At 36.9% G+C, this 18,450-nt stretch overlaps 2 protein-coding genes across 2 annotated transcripts; both read right to left on the bottom strand.

Annotated features, from left to right (window-relative positions):
* Positions 1-2,494: 2,494 nt before the first annotated feature.
* On the bottom strand, positions 2,495-5,032 carry LOC147860737 (pentatricopeptide repeat-containing protein At4g35130, chloroplastic-like). The gene has a single exon (XM_087323917.1). The coding sequence runs from the start codon at positions 4,597-4,599 to the stop codon at positions 2,773-2,775; it is 1,827 nt and encodes a 608-aa protein (XP_087180043.1). The 5' UTR covers positions 4,600-5,032; the 3' UTR covers positions 2,495-2,772.
* Positions 5,033-9,282: 4,250 nt separating this feature from the next.
* LOC147860736 (uncharacterized) lies at positions 9,283-17,904 on the bottom strand. Its single transcript, XM_087323568.1, has 9 exons — positions 17,656-17,904; positions 13,306-13,549; positions 13,077-13,226; positions 12,181-12,238; positions 11,973-12,065; positions 11,833-11,865; positions 11,610-11,701; positions 11,121-11,180; positions 9,283-9,723 (listed from the first exon to the last, which is right to left on the bottom strand). Exons 1-9 carry the CDS (start codon positions 17,850-17,852, stop codon positions 9,580-9,582), a joined length of 1,071 nt encoding a protein of 356 aa, XP_087179694.1. The 5' UTR covers positions 17,853-17,904; the 3' UTR covers positions 9,283-9,579.
* Positions 17,905-18,450: the final 546 nt, after the last annotated feature.

The following is an 18,450-nucleotide window of genomic DNA, read 5'->3' as shown; positions in this document are numbered from 1 at the left end:
CAATTGGGAATGTTGTCATTATGCTTTTACTATATATGGATGATTGAGTGCTTTTTGCAAATACTTTAGGAGATGTGCAAAAGCTTATGAAGGCATTGGAAAAAAATTGCATACATACGAAATTAAGTGTTAATAGCTCTAAAACAAAGATTATGTTTGTGAATCTTGAGCCAAGAAAGAGATAAGCCATGCATTATGTACAATAATGAGCCACTTAAATGTGTGGAAAGCTTCAAATATCTTGGCCTTGAAGTTCCTTCAAATCATAGATGGAATGAATGTGCTACATACTGCTTAGAGGTGGGAAAGCGTGCATATTATGCATTTGAGAACACATGCAATCGTCGAGATATTAAATGTTGGGTCCTCAAGAAATACCTTTTCGACACTTTGGTGACACCGGTGCTCCTCTATGGGGTGGAAGTATGGGGTGGTAGCATCCCTAAATCTACTTGGAAAGAGTTTGAAAATGTCCAAAAACATTTTCTTACAAAGTTTCTACAAGTTAAGAAGCAAACACCATACATCCTCCTCCTCCTTGAGACATGATCACTTCCCATTGAGATCTTGGCCATGGAAAGGGTTGTTGAATACATGCTTAAGGTTCAAAAATGCCCCTCACATCGACTTCCTAGAATCACATGGGAAGCAAGCAAAAAGATCCATAAAAGCAAAATTTTGTCACACACCTAACTGCAAAACCATATTCTTCGCGGAATAGGGAAACTGTACACATCAATACATGATAGAGCCCATTCCATTGGCTTCTATTCGAACCATTGTTTCCATGCGGCTTAGCTCATATGCATTGTGATATGAGATGGGGCGTTGGGGCACAAGTGATGAGGGTGGTCGACTATGCACACTTTGCCCTAAACAAGTTCGAGAGTTTGATTATCACACTTTGATACAATGTTCTGCTTTTGATCATATTCGACCATGCTTTCCACACATCTTCAACCAAGCCCAATCCTTGCACGAATTTCTCTCACAACCACAATGTGCATTCTCGATTGCAACATTCATTGGCAAAGTTCTTGAACATCGAGAGCCACTACTCACTTTCACACATATCATGTGAAATATAATATTGTTAGTTTCATAGGTCATATTTGACCTTTGAAGACAATAATATAATCTATCTATCTATCTATCTCTTTTGTCGCACACTCTAGTTTTCTGGTCTTTGCTTTTTTATTTTCAACATTTTCTTTTTGTGTTACCCTCGGTAGTGGCATATAAAGAATAAGTAAAAAGTAGTGCTGAAATTACACAAATAGCCATATTTTTACTTATTATCTTTATAGTTGTGGCCTGTGGGTTCCATTTGAGTAGAAAAACCAAGCCTGATTTCTATTTTGCCACAATTCTCCCCCTCCATCTCAAAGTGGGGAGGCACAACCAAGCCTGATTTCTATTTTGCCAGCTTCTAGCTTCTCCCTTGGCAAACACTTTGTCATCATATCACAACCATTCTCATCGATATGAAGCTTCTCAATGTGCATTTGCTTTTCTTCAATGACATCTTAGATCCAATAATATTGGGCATGAATATGTTTAGACTTGGAATGGAAAGAAGAGTGCTTACATAAATGTACGACACTTTGACTATCACAATGTAGATTATACCTTTCTACACTAAGCCCAACTCACGTAGGTTTTTATTCAACTGTAACATTGATTTACAAGCTTCTGTGGCAACAATGTACTTGGCCTTTGTTGTGGATAATGCCATGCATTTTTGAAGTCTCGATTGCCAAGAGAATGTTCCCCCTACAAAATAATTAAATACCGTAATGTGGATTTCCTAGAGTCAAAGTCACCAACCATGTATGCATCTTTGTATCCATCTAATGCAGTTTAGTTATCACCAAATTTTAGACACTCTAGAAGTGCTTCTCAAATATCGGAAAATTCATTTCACTGCTTCCTGATGGCGTTGATCTCAGTAGCTACTCCACCCAATGATCTTTGCTAGGATTCAAGAGAAAACAATTTACTACACCAATTGCATGAGCAATGCACGCCTCGTGCATACTGCAACTTACATTAAAGTGCCAAATGTAGAAACATATGGTATCTATTTCATTTCTTCTTGCTCTTTCTCACGTATGGGGCATTGTTCAAAATTGAGTTTAAAATGACTTACGAGTTGAGTGTTGAATGCCTTACACTTAGTATCATCGAATCTCTCAAGAACTTTTTCAATCAAGATGTGGATAAGTGTTAAGGAATTCAACACTCACTATAGGCCATCAGAAACACTTAGCCACATTTGTTGACTGAACTTTTTCTTTTCGAGATTTTCTAAAGAAATCAAACTTCCAAATGGCTGTGAATACAAATGTATGATAGCTGACACGAATTTAACAAATTAGCTACCCACATTGTAGTCTGGAAACATCTCCATTTGGGGTTTCTCAGAAACACATTTACATTTAGGCTCACATTTCCAATTTATTGCCACAAACAAATATTCTAATAACCCACACCAAGAATCAAGAATAAGTCACTTTAGAATGTCACAAACTTCTCGAGATATTTACATGTTAGATCTACAAGGACAATTCCCATATCTGAAATGATGAAAATCATCAGGATCTTTAATTGTTACTCCCTGATCCTAAATCACCGATATCGATGTCAGGATGGAATGACATACAGGCCATATTGGCATATTTTTTGGACAAAAAGAGGTGTCACACGTCCCAAAACAAATGGTCAACATTTTCACCTGGAGCCATGCAGTCTAAATGATACTTCAAGAGTATGTTATGTTGTACCTTCAAGCAACGTGATAATACTATTTTTCTGTGCATAGGTTTCCTCCATTTGTATACGTGTTTGAACATTCACAGAAAACTTAGTATTATTATCATTGACCTGTATTAAAGACTTTCCTAATTGCATTTTCAAACCCTTCTCCCTCATCATTGCCATGACATGCTCAGCATCATCACCTCTTCCTGCTACAGCATATAGGTTTGCTAACATAACGTATGGCACAATATCTTCTGGACTAATAGCAAAAAGCCGAAATGCAGCTCTCTCCCCCCGATCCACATCTACCTCTTTCCTACATGCACCGAGTAATGTGGTCCACGAGGCCACGCTAGGTTCAATTGGCATATTTAATATCAAATCTTCTGCCTCTTTTAACCTACCTGTCCTCCCAAACAAATCAATCATACAATTGTATTGATCAACATTTGGGGTAATATGGTAATCGCATTTCATAGAATTAAAGATTTGTAACCCCTCTTCTAGCAACCCAGCATGGCTACATGCAGAGAGTATAGAAAGGAAAGTCACATCGTCAGGCCTTGTGTTATCCAAATGCATTTGCTCATAAAGGAGAAGTGATTGTTTTCCCATTCCATTCTGACAATATGCTGCAATGATTGCATTCCATGAGATTAGATTTCTCTCTGGCATCCTATCAAACACCCGTTGGGCATCATTGAGGCTTCCACATTTACTATACATGTTTATGAGTGCAGTAACTAAGACAACATGGCATTCAAAACCAACGTAAATAGCATAGCTATGCAAGTGTTTTCCTTCAGCCAGAGCTTTACAAGAAGCACAGGCAGACAGAATGCTGATAAGTGCAATCTCATCATGATCAAGCATTTTCTCAAAAATTTCACAAGCACAAGCAAGCTCACCGCATTGTCCATACATGTTAACCAGAGCAGTTTCAACAACAATACTTCCACCAAAAGCCCTCTCTCTTTCTATAGAAGCATGGATCCTCTTACCTGCACCTATGGCTAAGGAACAATTACAAGCATCAAGCCCATTGACAAATGTGACGTTATTTGGCAAAACGCCTTCTTGTGCCATTTGCTCCAATATTTGTAAAGCATCTTGACTTCCTCCATTCCGTGAAATCAATCCAATCATCGCATTCCATGTCACTACATTCCGCTCATTCATGCCATGAAACACTCTTTGTGCGTTCAATAAACAGCTTGATTTACCATACATATTCACAAGTGCAGTTCCAATCACCACATTCATGTCAAAACCACAACTCAGTACATAAAAATGCACAATTTTGCATTGAAGATGTGACGAGCTACCCCCTGCAAAAGCATCTAGAATGCTAATGAAAGAAACCACATCTGGGATCAAACCTCGATGCATCATACAATTAAAAACGCAAAAAACAAAATTTCCATAACCACATTGCGAAAGCGCTGCAATCATAGCCGTCCAAGTGATGATATCATGGTTTCTCATACTGTCAAAAACATCCCTCGCACGTTCTAACAGATCACAGTTACCATACATAGTGATAAGAGCAGTGCAAACAGCACTATCTTCACAACATTCTGTTCTATAGAAACAAGAATGCAAAAACAAGCCAATTCCAACATCCGATCGATGCTTAACAGCACTCAAAATGCTAGCAAATATATACTTATCCATTAAAAATCCTTGAATTTCCATAGTCTTCGCAAGTTGGAGAGCCATGACACATTCCCCATGTGACGAATAAGCCTTGATGGCAAAATTCCATGAAAAGTTGTCATGCTCAAGCATATTAGAAAAGACAGAGAGTACTTCTTGAAGTGACCGGCATATTCCATACATGTGAAGGAGGAGATTGCAGAGCAGCAAATTGTGGTCAACACATGAAGAGATGATGAAGGAGTGGGCTCTTCTTCCTGCCAGAAGGTCCTTCTTCTTGGTGCAAGATCGAAGCAAGGAAGCACAGACATGGATCAAGCTATGGCTGCCCAGCCTCCCACCCTCCTTCACTTGATCGATTGATTCGATGGACGAAAGCGGCTACTTAGGCTTCTCGCAAGAATTCAGCTTCTGATTTCAACAAGGAACCAAATTCCGAGTGAACAAAAATGCATGGATACAGCTCACTCACTCACGCTTTGCCACGGGAACAGAGGGCCAGAAACATGTGTGAAATTCAGCCTTTCTCTGATGAAAACATGAGTGGACAAAGGAATTTATGACTGTGGAAGCCAAACCCTAAACCCTAAACCCTAAACCCTAGAAAACAGAGGGAGGGAAATGTGATTCGGTACTCTTTTCTGAACTAGATCTTCGTTTTGGGCACTAATCTATTTGGCTTACTATGAAAACAATTAACAATCCGCAATGGTCCGGTTTGACCTAAACCGAACCGCGAAACCACGGCTTAACGGTTTAATCGGTTCGGTTCGGTTCGGTTTAGGATCAAGTTTTTGTAAACGGTTCGATTCGGTATTAGGTTTTTGTAAACGGTTTGGTTCAGGGGTATATCTGTTCGGTTCGAGCCTTTATTGGTTTAGAACGAATTTGAAACCACAATTCAAATGGTTCGGCGGTCTAGGATTGACACTCAATAATTTTCTTAAATATTTTTTTGAGCATTTTAAGCCTAGTTTTGATATTTTAAGAAAAATCTTTAAAGTTTTAAAAATTAAAATTTGAAATATTGAAAACCCTAAACCCTATTATTTTGAGCATTTTAAGCCTAATTTTGATATTTTAAGAAAAAACTTTAAATTTTGAGAAATTAAAATTTGAAATTTTTAAAATTTTTTAAAATTAAAATGTGAAATTTTGAATTTTGACATAACTTGAAAACCGCAATTTTAACAGTTTAAAGGTTTGAAAGTCTCTAAAACCGTTTGGTTTGAGCTTGAATTTTTTTGTAACGGTCCGGTTTAAACGACTTAGTAGTTCGGTTTGGTTCAGTTTAAGTTTCAAAATTTTTAAACAGTTTGAGTTTGACACTCTCAAACTGAACCAAACCAAACCAAACTGTTGTTGATTGCTAGGCACAATGTACTTATTATGCTTGATGTGAAAAGGTGTCCATTTGGACACTCTTTATTTGGCTTGCTATGAAAAGGTGTCCATTTGGACATTACTTATTTGGCTTACTATGAAAAGGTGTCCATTTGGGCACAACGTACTTATTATGCTTGTTATGAAAAGTTGTCTATTTGGGCACTACTTATTTGGCTTGCTTTGGAAAGGTGTCCATTTGGGCACTACTTTGGCTTGCTTTGGAAAGGTGTCCATTTGGGCACTACTTTGGCTTGCTACGAAAATATGTCCATTTGGGCAATACTTATTTGGTTTGCTATGAGAAGGTGTCCATTTGGGTACTATTCATTAGGCTTGCTTTGAAAAGGCGTCCATCTGGCCAATATTTGGCATATCCATCTTTCTTAGATATTGGTTGATTAGAATCCCCTTCAATAGTGCATGCTCAATTCGACAAACTTGTGTTGGGCTCTAGGGTTTATGACAAAATTTCCATAAGACACATGGATTTTGTGAGCACTATCGAGCCACATAGACTTGAGTGTACCTTTATGAATCCATATCATGAGAAGTTCATGAAAATGTTCTTTGCATAGTAGGCCATCATTGTGGGACGAGTCTCCCTTGGTGTGATCGAAGTCTCCATTGAAGCGCTCCAAAAGAGTTCAATCTAATGGCAAGGCATACATGTTTCGAATTGTGTTTTTGTTTAATCCTCGATAATCTACAACCAAATGAAGCAACCCAAAGATATTCGGAATGTCGAATGAATCCACTTGCTAAGTTTTCATTGATATAGTAGATAAAAGAACCTTGAGTTGCGTTGGTGCTAAATTATAAATTGTTCCCACGGTGAATCTTTTTCTAGTTGAATATTTATCAATCAGACAATTTATCGCTATGTCTCCTAACCCACCACAATATAGACATAGACAGTTTACATGATGTTGTGCTTTTCACCATTTTGATAAGGGTCCTTGACAACATTGTCGTGATATGGGGATCACACACGGAAATAATGAGTTGGACTAGAGGATAGGGCAAGTATAATAAGGACATAAAAGGCGATGAAATTAAAAAATAGCAAAAAGAGTTGGCTTAATTGCCAAGAGCTTACATTATAAATAAGGTCGAGGGTTTGAGTCATGAATCATGATTGGATTACAAGCAAAAGGAGTCAATGTAAGGTGAAAACAATCAGGTGCATGTTAAAAAAGACAGTTATTATTTTTATTTACTTGAGGAGCTCTAGAGCCCTAAAAAGGGAGACGAAAACTCATTATAAGGGGGTCAAATTTTAGATCAAAGCAGATGTGCTGCCATAATTTCAAATGGACTCGAGGTTGCTAATCAAGAGGGTGTTTAAGACCGACAACATCAAGAGGCAATGAAGCCATCGTTTATTGGGATCTTGCACCGAAACTCAAGGCTCTTCATTCAAAGCTCTACCCAAAAGCTTATATTTCTATCGTCTTTATCTATTTATATTTGAAGCCACTCCATATAACGGAGTCGAGATAATCTTGTTTACATCTATCTACTCAAGAACTAGTATATTTGTGATTTTGGTATCTATATTCAATTATTTCTTGTGAATCTTGTATTTACATTAATCAAGATCCAATGAGGAACCCTCTAGACTTTTCATCTCAAAATTTCGAGCTCAGGTTCAAAGTTACATGATTTTGGAGCTTAATTGACAAATTTAAAGACGAAACTCAAATTTCCATATCGAAAAATTCACCATGCCAACACAAACATTTTGCCTTGAGGGTTTTGATGGAATTTCCAATCTCAAATTTGACCTCTAAGCAAAAAGTTACAAGGGAGCGTGTAAATTTTGGATGACAAGACTCAAACCCACTACATCGACCGAACTCCACGTCCAAAGAGGGAACCCCCAAGGGTATATTTGTAATTTGTTTAAAGGAGGAGCCTTTGATCCTAGGGCCCAAGTTACCTTCGACTCTAGCCTTTAGTCAAAGGAAGGCTACCTTCGAAGGTAGCCTTTGACTTTGCTGGTTATGACGAGTTGCCTCGTTTGTATGCTACCATCGTCACTTGTCTGCTCCTTGGCCACTTGCTGCTAGTCACCATTGTTGCAACAACAAGTGTCCTTGCCATGCAAACAAATACGTCACTTGACGTCACCCGAGCTTGATTTCTCTCTCTCTCTCTCACTTCTTTGTACCTTTTTTCCCACGTGACCTTGTATTTTTGTTTTTTCCCCTCTTCTTTAATTCTCACTTACTTTTCCCAAATATCCCTCCTTACCAATACACTACACATATGCACACTAAATCTACCCTTCAAGCAAAATATCATACACTTATACTTGCACATATCCCATACACACTCAAACACATACACACATTATAACATAACACATATAAAGAGCACACACGTAAGAAACATATGCATACCTACGTTATACGTACAATTATACTGTAATGCTTACATTTAAAGTTAAGCTTGCGCTTATGTCCACACTAAAATACACATTTACATATCAACATTTGAGTTGTGTGGGTACACCTGTCCTTACACACCTATACTCATATTTGCCCTTCTAACAAACATTCCTATGTATATACATATACACCACGTGCACTAATTCACTTAGATAATCCCATACTCAAGTGCATACTAACAAAGGCAAGAATTAACATTTCTTTCACATATACACCTTACATATCTTATATACACATGAGTGAATGGAGTCGATCACTCCACTTCCATCACTAATCATTGTTTTTCCATCCTTGACCACCTCATTTAGTAGCTAGCCACTTCCTTAAAATCATCAATGACTCCAATATTCGAGTGCTAATCAATCATCAGCCACTGATTACTCAATTAACCCATCAATCCGCTAAATATATAGATATACATCCATTAATAAATGGACATCATTGATCGTCATCATCATCATCATCATCAAATTAATCTCACCACTAATCATATATATGTTTTCTTGACATCAAGATGTTTATTTAGTACCTGCCTCTTTTTTTTTTTAATCTACATATTAGATATATTGCAACATATGAAACAAATTTATGACTTACAAACTAATGATTCTATTGCATTCACGAATTATCGAATCATTCTCAAAAATCAATGCTTCATCATAGTTGCTAGAATATGCGAGCATTTTATTTTCTTTAAGTCATTGGAAATTAAATCTTGAAAAGATAGTCTTGAAATACCAGAAAACAAAACAAGTCATAGAGCTTTTAGGTCTATGAGTTAATGAACAAGGGCATCGCAAAGTAAACTACAGGTTAAGAGATTAAATATGCAATCTCAAAATGGTAGGAAAGGGCTTTGACAAACAAAAAAATTCTACTAATCTTTAAACCACAAAATATTAATGTAGAGAAAGTGCAGCAGCTAAGAATAGCATGCAAAATCCACTGTTAAATCTCAAAATGGTAGGAAAGGGCTTTGACAAACAAAAAAATTCTACTAATCTTTAAACCACAAAATATTAATGTAGAGGATGTTATACAGTGTATTTAAACAGCACAAAAAACTTTTACATGAAGGCTTACACCTCCATATCCTGCTTGGTGTAATTAAACTGCTAATTGCCCTCACCAAAAAATTAATGCGCGGGGCCTTCTTTCTTTACAAAAAAATGCAGAAATTTGATACTCGACTCCCGACTTGAAGGGAATATTTATGATCACCGACAATGTGTGTTCAGATGTGTATTTCTTCTGAAGATAAGAAAGTATTCATGTTGTTATCACAAGGGAGGCAAAAGATCATGTAGACATTCATCGATTGAAAGTGTCAGTCTTTAGAACCATCTCTTTTCTGTTCCACAGATGGACTTTGTGTTGCATTGGGGTTAACAATATTCTTGAAGATTGTCAGAGCTTGAGTTACCATACTTGAAGGATCACCCGCATTGGTTGGGAGAAGCATGGTTGTTCCCTGTATACACAAACACACACACTCAACCTCGACCTCTCTAACACACATTCCTCTCACAATTACAAATGTACTTTCTCAATTGCAACATCCATTAATAAAATTCTAGAACATCAAGAGTCACTACTCAATTCCGCATATACACTATGTAAAAATGATTCACTTTTTGGCCCCATAGTTTATATGGACAATAAAATGTGTGCATAGTTTATGTGGATGATAAAATGTGTGTGTGTGTGTGTGTGTGTGTGTGTGTGTGTGTGTGTGTGTATTCACCGACATTGCAAACCTCCACAAAATGGTTAACTTCCCAAGATAGATCTATGTTCGAGTACTATTGCAGCTGCATTAATACTCAATATTGGGAAACATTACCTAGGGTAACTGGCCGAGACACAAGCTCATATCCAGACATCCATTCTCTAGAGGACAAGACGTGCATAGGAACTGGCAGTTGAATGAATATTGAGCAGAGAAAGATGATGTGTGACTTCTGCTGCCTCATTGTGCCAGAAACAAAAGGACTTGTCCTTCTAGAATATCTCGCGTATGAGAACATTAGGCATTATTTCAGGAGTTCCTAAAGTGTTATACAAATTCTCAAGAGAACTCTAATGAAGAACGAACCATAACAGACAATACTAGACATGCTCTATGTTCATCTATTAAACCACAAAACATAATTTGCGAAGGATGAAAACACTGTATATCAAACAAGGAGGATCTAACAGATTCTATTTGCACAGGACCTTGTAACAGTCGGCAACAGTTCGGTTTGAACTGAACCAAACTGCAAAACCACGGCTTTACGGTTTAAATTTTTTGGTTCGGTTCAGTTCAAGTTCAGGTTTTTTGAAACAGTTTGGTTCGGTTTCAACTGTTAGAAACTGTGGTTCAAACGGTTTAATGGTTTTAAATTTTTTTAAAAATTAAATTATTATTTTTAAACAATTTTTTCATTTTCAAGCCTTATTTTCACATTTTAGAAAAATCTTTAAATTTTAAAACTTGAATTTTGACCTAAGTTGAAAACAAAAACCGAACCATGAAACCACAGTTTTAACGCTTTAATGGTTTAACTGTTTGAATTTTATTTTAAAAGGTTCAGTTTAACGGTTTCATGGTTCGGTTCAGTTCAAGTTTCAAAAATTTTAAACGGTTCGGTTTTGACACTCAAACCGAACCGTACCATTGCCGATTGTTAGGACCTCGTAAGTATATATGTCTTGGTTAGGACAATTGGACTGTTCTGTTCCACATAAACCAAAACAGGACCACAATTTCTCTTTTTCATTTACCTAACCTTATGTGCAATTTATATTTCTTAAACGGACGACTTAGCTACTGAGAATACATATATGTACTGCAGAAATATCGAAATTATGAATTCAGGAACAGACCTCCTTTGCAATATTGCTGAATGCATCTAAATATTGCTCAGCTATCTTCAATGCCACTGCCTGTACAAAAGAAACAATAACTTTAGCACACAAAATCTGTCAAGAAACAATTTGGCACACATTAATCTGTCGGGAACACAACAAGCATAGAATCCACCAAATTTTATGAAAGATAATTCTACTGTATATGCCAGGAAACTGATGCTCAGGGCCACATATGGGCATTCATGATCCCACATGGAATGGTTAAGCAGATGCATTCTTTTCAAAAGACAATTTCTCAGTTATCAGATTTTATTAATTTGCAAAAATTAATTGTCCAGGGTGGGGGGAGATGAACCCATGTTGACATAAGGGATTTCTAGCTATCGATTTATCGATTTTAACATGCAATTATATGTACTAAAGGTGATGTCAATACCAGAAATCAACAGGGCATATACACAATGATGCCATTAACCATTAGAATATAAATAAAAAAGTGATCACCTCCTGCCCTCCAGTCTCTTTAATGGCATCTGCTATCTGACGTAATCCGTTTGCAGCAGACTCAGCTTTGATAACAATGGACCTACCCTCTCCTAAGAATATGCAAAAGAAAGTTACTCAAAAAATAATTGGATAATCTTCATTTTAAACCAGCATGCACACGTAAACATTTCAGAACAGGACATATTACCAACTTAAACCTGTCTTGAGACAAAATAATTACCTTCTGCAATATTAATATTAGATTGCCTTTCTCCTGCACATTTGATTAGAGATTAGTAATCTCAAGCTTGCAAACAGACATAGGAAAAGTTAAATGTTTCAAGTTCTGAAACAGAAAACTGAACAGAGATAGCATTTTACCTTCAGATTCAAGGATTTGGGCTCGCTTTCTCCTCTCAGCTTCTGCTTGCATCTCCATAGCTTGCTGAACACCAGCAGGTGGAGTTATATCCTCTGGAACAATGAGTAAATAAACTTCCTTACAAAACATTCAGTATGTTTTACTCACATCAGATTATCTAAGAAAACAATAAAGTTATTCAAGAGATGAGGTTAACAGCAAACTTACTTATCTCATAACGTAGACATTGGAGACCCCATGCCTGTGCTGCCAAATTGATGGCTTCCTGGGAGAAGATGATAGCAGTTTACAGTTGTACGTCTTATTATTCTAAAGAGGCATTAACATGAAGTGAATATCTGCACTAATAAAATGACTATGCTTTTTACATTGTTTTCTTGCAGACATGCAAGAAATGACTATTATTACTGGTAAGAAGAAGAGGGCCTACAGGCTCAAATCTTTATATGCTGCCAGTAACAACCTTTGCAATAAGGAATTACAAATTTCTCCATGCCTGTACTGGGACCCCAGAGAAAGGTACCATCACCTAAAGCAGAGATATTTCAGCCACTTAGCCGGTGAGGAATTGTCAAGATAAGAGGATCTATGGGTTGATGGTTATATAGGTAGAGATTGTAGATATGGAATAATAGTAAAAGACGACCATTACCAAGTAATGTCCAGAAGATATGAGTACAAGTAGGAAGCCTAAAAAGTACCAGATCTGAGATCCATACGCTGTGGCAATAATATTCATACACATATTAAGTTTGTCTCTGAAGTTCTCAGCATATTATGAATTTGCAACATCATGACATTATAAGGTATGCATACACTGTCATGTTGAGAAACCGGTTTTCGTATATGGATTGGGTACAGGAGTTGTGCAATTAAGGAAAACCAAAACCCTCTCTCTAATATCCTTGACATGCCTACTTAATCCATTCACTTTCTGCTGTTTCAGATACATAGTTCCCATATAAAGATTGAAGGAAATATCTAATTCATATAATGGCATTTATTCAGTAATGTATATCATTCTAAACAGCATTCCGAGTAAATAAAAAAAACAATCCTGCAATTTAAAAAACTTATGTTGAATATTTACAAAGGACACTTACCACTATCTTCTCATTAAGTGTATCCCTTTCTTCAAAAGTCTTGTCCAATGTAATTTTACCCAACTCACTACGCATTGTAGTCTGAGCAAGTTGTATAACAGCATGCAATGGATTTTCAACACCATAAGATGCCTTGAGAGCATCCACTATCTACAATAACGGGTTAAAATGTTCAGATCCACAATCTATCCTTCACAGACAATGAGCACAGTCTACCAGACTACATCACCTTGACATAGAGAACACCATCTATTGAAATGCTAACATTATCCTTCGTAATAGCACTCTGATCAGGTATTGTGATTGCTTCCTCTTTCAAGGAGTGCACATACGCAATCCGGTCTACTAAAGGTATCAATAAATGAATACCTGGATCCAATGTCTTAGAGTATTTTCCAAAACGCTCAATAACATATGCAGTTTTCTCTGGAACAATTCGAATACCCCAATTTGTTGGAGTGGACAGCACAAACCTTCAATAATGGAAAGCCCTAGTTAATGAAACATAGAGGGAAAAAATATTCGAAAGCAACAAATTTGTAATTTCGAGAACAATTTACAAGTCCATCCATCATACAAATGAATGTCATAATTTTGACAAATCAATAACTTGAAATGATGAATCTACCCATCAGAAATATCAGACTCAGATCAACTAAATAACACCAGCTGCCCATGAGGTTTTGTGAACTACTTTTCCATTGGTTTTTCAGTTGTTCATGAATTTTTGAAGCACAGTTGCTTTTTGCCAATTTTGATTGTACATACCCTTCATCAATTACTTATTGAAGTTTTAACAAGGGCTCTAGATTGAAGGGTTTCCCAATCTTGGGTTTCATGTTAATACTAGTTGGGTTTTGTTTTAAATAAGCCATACAGAGATTTAGAGGAGAAGAATTCAAAAGACATCCCTCCCTTAAACTACAGTCTTATCATGTATGGCACATTTACCTGAAATATCATTAAATAGCTACTAGTGACAGAATTTGCATAGGTTTTCAGTCCAATTGTTGCCAAAAGGACAAAGCTTGCAAAATGCAAAGATTTTGACATCAACCATGGCACACTTCATCATGTATATTCAGTATGTAGAGAGTAAATTTATGTGCTAACTGAGTTAAATGAAGATGTGGAGAAAAAGAACTCAACATGAATGTCCTACACTAAGTTTAAATTGTGTATTATGCATCCAATTCTCATCTCTCAAAACTTCCAAGATTCAGCATCTTTCCTGCATTTTTAACTTCAATCACAGTCATTTGGGCATCAAATTCCGAAAATGCAAAGATTTTGGTGATGAATTCCATATGAAACAATGTATATGTTGCATTTCATCTCAAAACTTTTTGAATATGGAAAATTTCTGAATATCCATGACATATATGATCCAAATCGATAACACAATTTGTGGGAATATTAAGAGTGATTCATTCATAGAGGGCAATAGATTATTCATGTTGATCAGTTATTGTCACAACATCAGATAAATTAGACATATACTGAATTCCACCCAGATATATTTTGAGACAAAGTGATTATCTCTTCAAAATTGCTGCCTCTTTCAAGGGAAGTCAATTGAATACTCCTATATCGTCTCCATCTTACAGATGTTGGAACTTATGAAGACATGTTTCTATACTGAACCGATTTGTTATACAACCAAACTATTTTTCATTCACGTAGTGACAGCAAGATTATATTGCAGCTGATGTTACTGGATCAGCTACCTCATATTTTGTACCAACCAGCAAGATTTATTTACCTTCTGCTGCAGCATAAAATGATGAATTGCAGAGACTTCAGACACAAGACAGGCGTGGTCTCAGTCAGATTGAGGATATCAACACCCTTCTGCTCTGTAAATAGGTAGGATGACATCCTGGGTTTCTAATCCTGGGTCTGATGACCAAAATGAGCCACTGCCCCAATCATTGCTTCTGAATTAATATAATAATTTCTCTATTGTGACTTCCCCTGAAGTATGAAAAAAACTGTAAACTGTGAATTCATTTATTCTATTCATATCTAATGAATCATTACAATCCATGGGTCCAGTTTGTTGATTGGATAGATGAAGTCATCTATTAGTTAATGTATTTTGTCAACTATTATTTGCTTTTATTCAATCGAACCTTTCCTAGATTTTTTTTATGAAAAGCTAAATTATGAATGAAGTTTCAATATTCCTCCAATAACCAGATATCCTATTTCGTGATATTTTTATAATCACTTCTAGTCAAATGAACCTCCTTTTCTTCCAACTTCAGATAAACAAGCATCTCTTCAACCGCCATTCCTATAGGAACAGTGTTTCCTGAAATAAGAATTTCCTCTAGCCAGGAAAAACACATCTTATAAATAATTGATTTAAATTATCACTCTGGTATATAATACCATGATTAAAAATCGCACGCATTTACACCCGCCGAAACTTCATTGTCCAACATCACAGTGTGATTATAAGGAATGTTTTCAATATGGATATCCACTGTGTATCTTGGACCTAAATTAAACCTATCTAAGTTTAAGTAATAAACATTGCCAGGCCTCGCACTCAATTACTACCAGATATTTTGAAGTGAAATACTAGAAACATGGAATAGAGGGGGTTCAAATGCAAAATCCAAACATTCATAGCTTGGACATAGCCAAAGGTTCTCATCTTCTCTGTACATAAGAGATATCACACTTATATATTACTTCAACAAATATAATTGACACTACTTTGTATCCTTTTGCCTTCTTTCTCCTGAATCAGAGTAACAGGATTCAAACCTGTGACCTCCACCACCCCAGATGTCATGCTACCAAATTAGACTATATTACATGACCTCCATGCGTGTAAAGCACTGATTTTTATTCAAGGTTTCAACTTTATAAAATCGAGATTTTCAAATAAGACTTGTCTTCACAAGCCAAATTGATGGAATAATTGATTCCGACTAATCACTTGAAGAGAACCCTCAGTAAAAAGTACTACTTTTTGTCCTGAGTTGCAATATATTCCTCGATTGTGAGATATATCTAAAAAGGGGAGGTATCCCATCAGCATACTAGAGGACAGATTCAGTTTATTCTGTGGTGATCAAAATATACAATTGAGTCACACATTGCAATACATTGGCCTTTCTGATTTCTTAAGAAGCTTAGTAAGTAGATTCATTATGTAACAAGGGCTCATTATGGGAACCATGTGTCAGTTACCAGGCATGCTAATTTGATATATCCCATTCAGCATCTTTGAACCCAATATTTGGTGAATTTAACCCCCCAATGCTTACAAAAATTGGAAGACTCCTCATTATTGATGGATCGATAGTTTCTACATGCACAAACTCCACATTTTACTGACCGAAATATTAAATCACAGAATAACCAACTTGCTCTCGCTTATGCAACATTTGAAACTGGCAAACAGTGTCTCCCTTAGGCATCCTTCTTTTGGCCCACCTATCTATCCAGGGGAGGCCAACCCAGTATAAAATTAGTTCGATGAATCACAAGATAAACTTCTATGGTGTATCAAGTAGTTTCACTCCTCTTTAAATCTTCAACACAGGGATTAGCTTAAATTCCTGCTAAATAGAGAGAGGTAACCGCCCAAAGCTGTTTGTTCATAGTTCAATAGATGACTATAGTAACTTGAAAGATCATACTCCTCAATCATCAACGAACAGCTAATAGGGCAATATTCAACATGATTTCCACAGAAGATGCAAACTCCAAAACCAATGTTATACAACTGATCAATTGCTCCTTCCTGATGCTCTTCATTTCACATGTTTTTAAGCACAGCTGTTTTCAAAATGAAGACTAGGTCTGCAAAATGAAAGAATTTGGCTACATCATGAATGCGCATCATGTTGACAGATGCCAACAATACCATATAATGCATTTCATCTCAAAGGTTGTTTGGGCATCTACAAGTTTCAACAAATGTCATACATATCATGTGTTGGATGTGTAATGGTGTGTTTCATCATCTTTCATGTTTTGCTTGGATCGTTGTCAAAAAGTAGTTGAATTCTGAAGAGACAAAGATTTTGACTACATAATATGTGCTTGGAAAATCAACTGATGACATATTGCATCTTATGTAATGCATTTCATAACATAGAATGTCTACAAGTTTCCGTATCTTGCAATGGTCAGGACGTACATGAGTTTTAGCTATAAACAAGGTCGTTTTGTGTAACTCATTCATCTCAAAGTGAGTGTGTTTACATCTACAAGTTTCAGCATCCTTCATACATGTTCAATTGCAATTTTTGCAAAAAGGAAATCGAAAATATTATGATTACATAATCTTCCAGGTATTTTGCCTACGTACTCTTGCAAAATGTGTCACTTCATCATAAGTTGTCAAAACATTTGGCTGCATAACTGTGCACACAAACTTGGATGTTCCATGAAAGTGCAAACAAAATTGTCTATGTTTCTAGCTTAAATACATCTGGAAAGATTTTTTCTACATAATTTGGTTTACAGATGGCAAATCATCAAACGTATAGAATTTTCAGATCAAATGAGCTAAACATAGACAAATGAAGGTGATAGGGGGGGGGGAACAGATAGAAACCTTCTGTTATAATCGTCATGGCGAGCACTTCTGAAGCCTCTTGTAGCAGAGAAGTTGCAATGTGAGCTTCCGTTTAATAGAGGAGGAATGGCGTGAGATCTCAGCTCAGAGAAAGGCGAAGAAGAAGAAGAAGAAGATCGGACAGCAGCCAGAAGGCGTGAAGATGAGTTGAATCGAAATAACCTCGAGCTCGCCATATCCCTTCTCTCTCTCTCTCTCTCTCTCTCTCTCTCTCTCTCTCTCTCTCTCTCTCTCTGTGCAGACTGCAGTTCTGTAAAGCTTCTTCTCGTTTGTGGGATTTAACGAGTTTTCATTAATTCCCCAAATGCCCCTCTCTACCGAGGTTTCCATTATTTCCCCAAATACCCCTCTTCAACAAGTCTTCATCGTTGTTGTGGCCGTGGGTACTAACACACACCGCTCCGAATGCTGCACTTTTTTCCCATCGTGTCTAACAAGGCCACGTTCAATTATACGGGCCGAAAAAACCAACTATTAGTTCTAGGCTCTAGCACAACCCCTCCCTAGAGTACCTCGGGCTTCAACGTGTCCTTGTACACAGTGTTCAAGCAGCCCAAGTCCTAGTCCTGCAAGATCAAGATTTTTACCCCACTAATACCAAATGGCCTGCCAAACCACTTTCTCGTTCCGTCCCCTGGCCGATATCATTGAAGATCTATTCTATCGTGCATGAACCATGGATGCCTCAACCCCCACTTGGAACTCCCGAGTCCTCCCCACTCAACTCGAGGGTTGGCCTCTTGGCAAAAATATATTTTTTATGCCCTAGTTCCA

Source organism: Azolla caroliniana, unplaced genomic scaffold (assembly GCF_043228905.1).
Source record: "Azolla caroliniana isolate FFs.n. ecotype wild unplaced genomic scaffold, voAzoCaro1.0.p SCAF_8, whole genome shotgun sequence".
Taxonomy (NCBI): Eukaryota; Viridiplantae; Streptophyta; class Polypodiopsida; order Salviniales; family Salviniaceae; genus Azolla; species Azolla caroliniana.
This window is presented reverse-complemented; position numbering and strand designations above follow the sequence as displayed.

What these genes read in the sequence shown, in the direction of transcription:
- LOC147860737 (XM_087323917.1), bottom strand. Translation starts at nt 4,599, where the DNA reads ATGTATGGAATATGCCGGTCACTTCAAGAAGTACTCTCTGTCTTTTCT.
- LOC147860736 (XM_087323568.1), bottom strand. Translation starts at nt 17,852, where the DNA reads ATGGCGAGCTCGAGGTTATTTCGATTCAACTCATCTTCACGCCTTCTG. An exon ending in CACTTAATGAGAAGATAGTG is followed by an intron (nt 12,239 to 13,076) that starts GTAAGTGTCCTT and finishes ATCTTCTCCCAG; the next exon opens with GAAGCCATCAATTTGGCAGC. An exon ending in AAGAGACTGGAGGGCAGGAG is followed by an intron (nt 11,181 to 11,609) that starts GTGATCACTTTT and finishes TCTTTTGTACAG; the next exon opens with GCAGTGGCATTGAAGATAGC.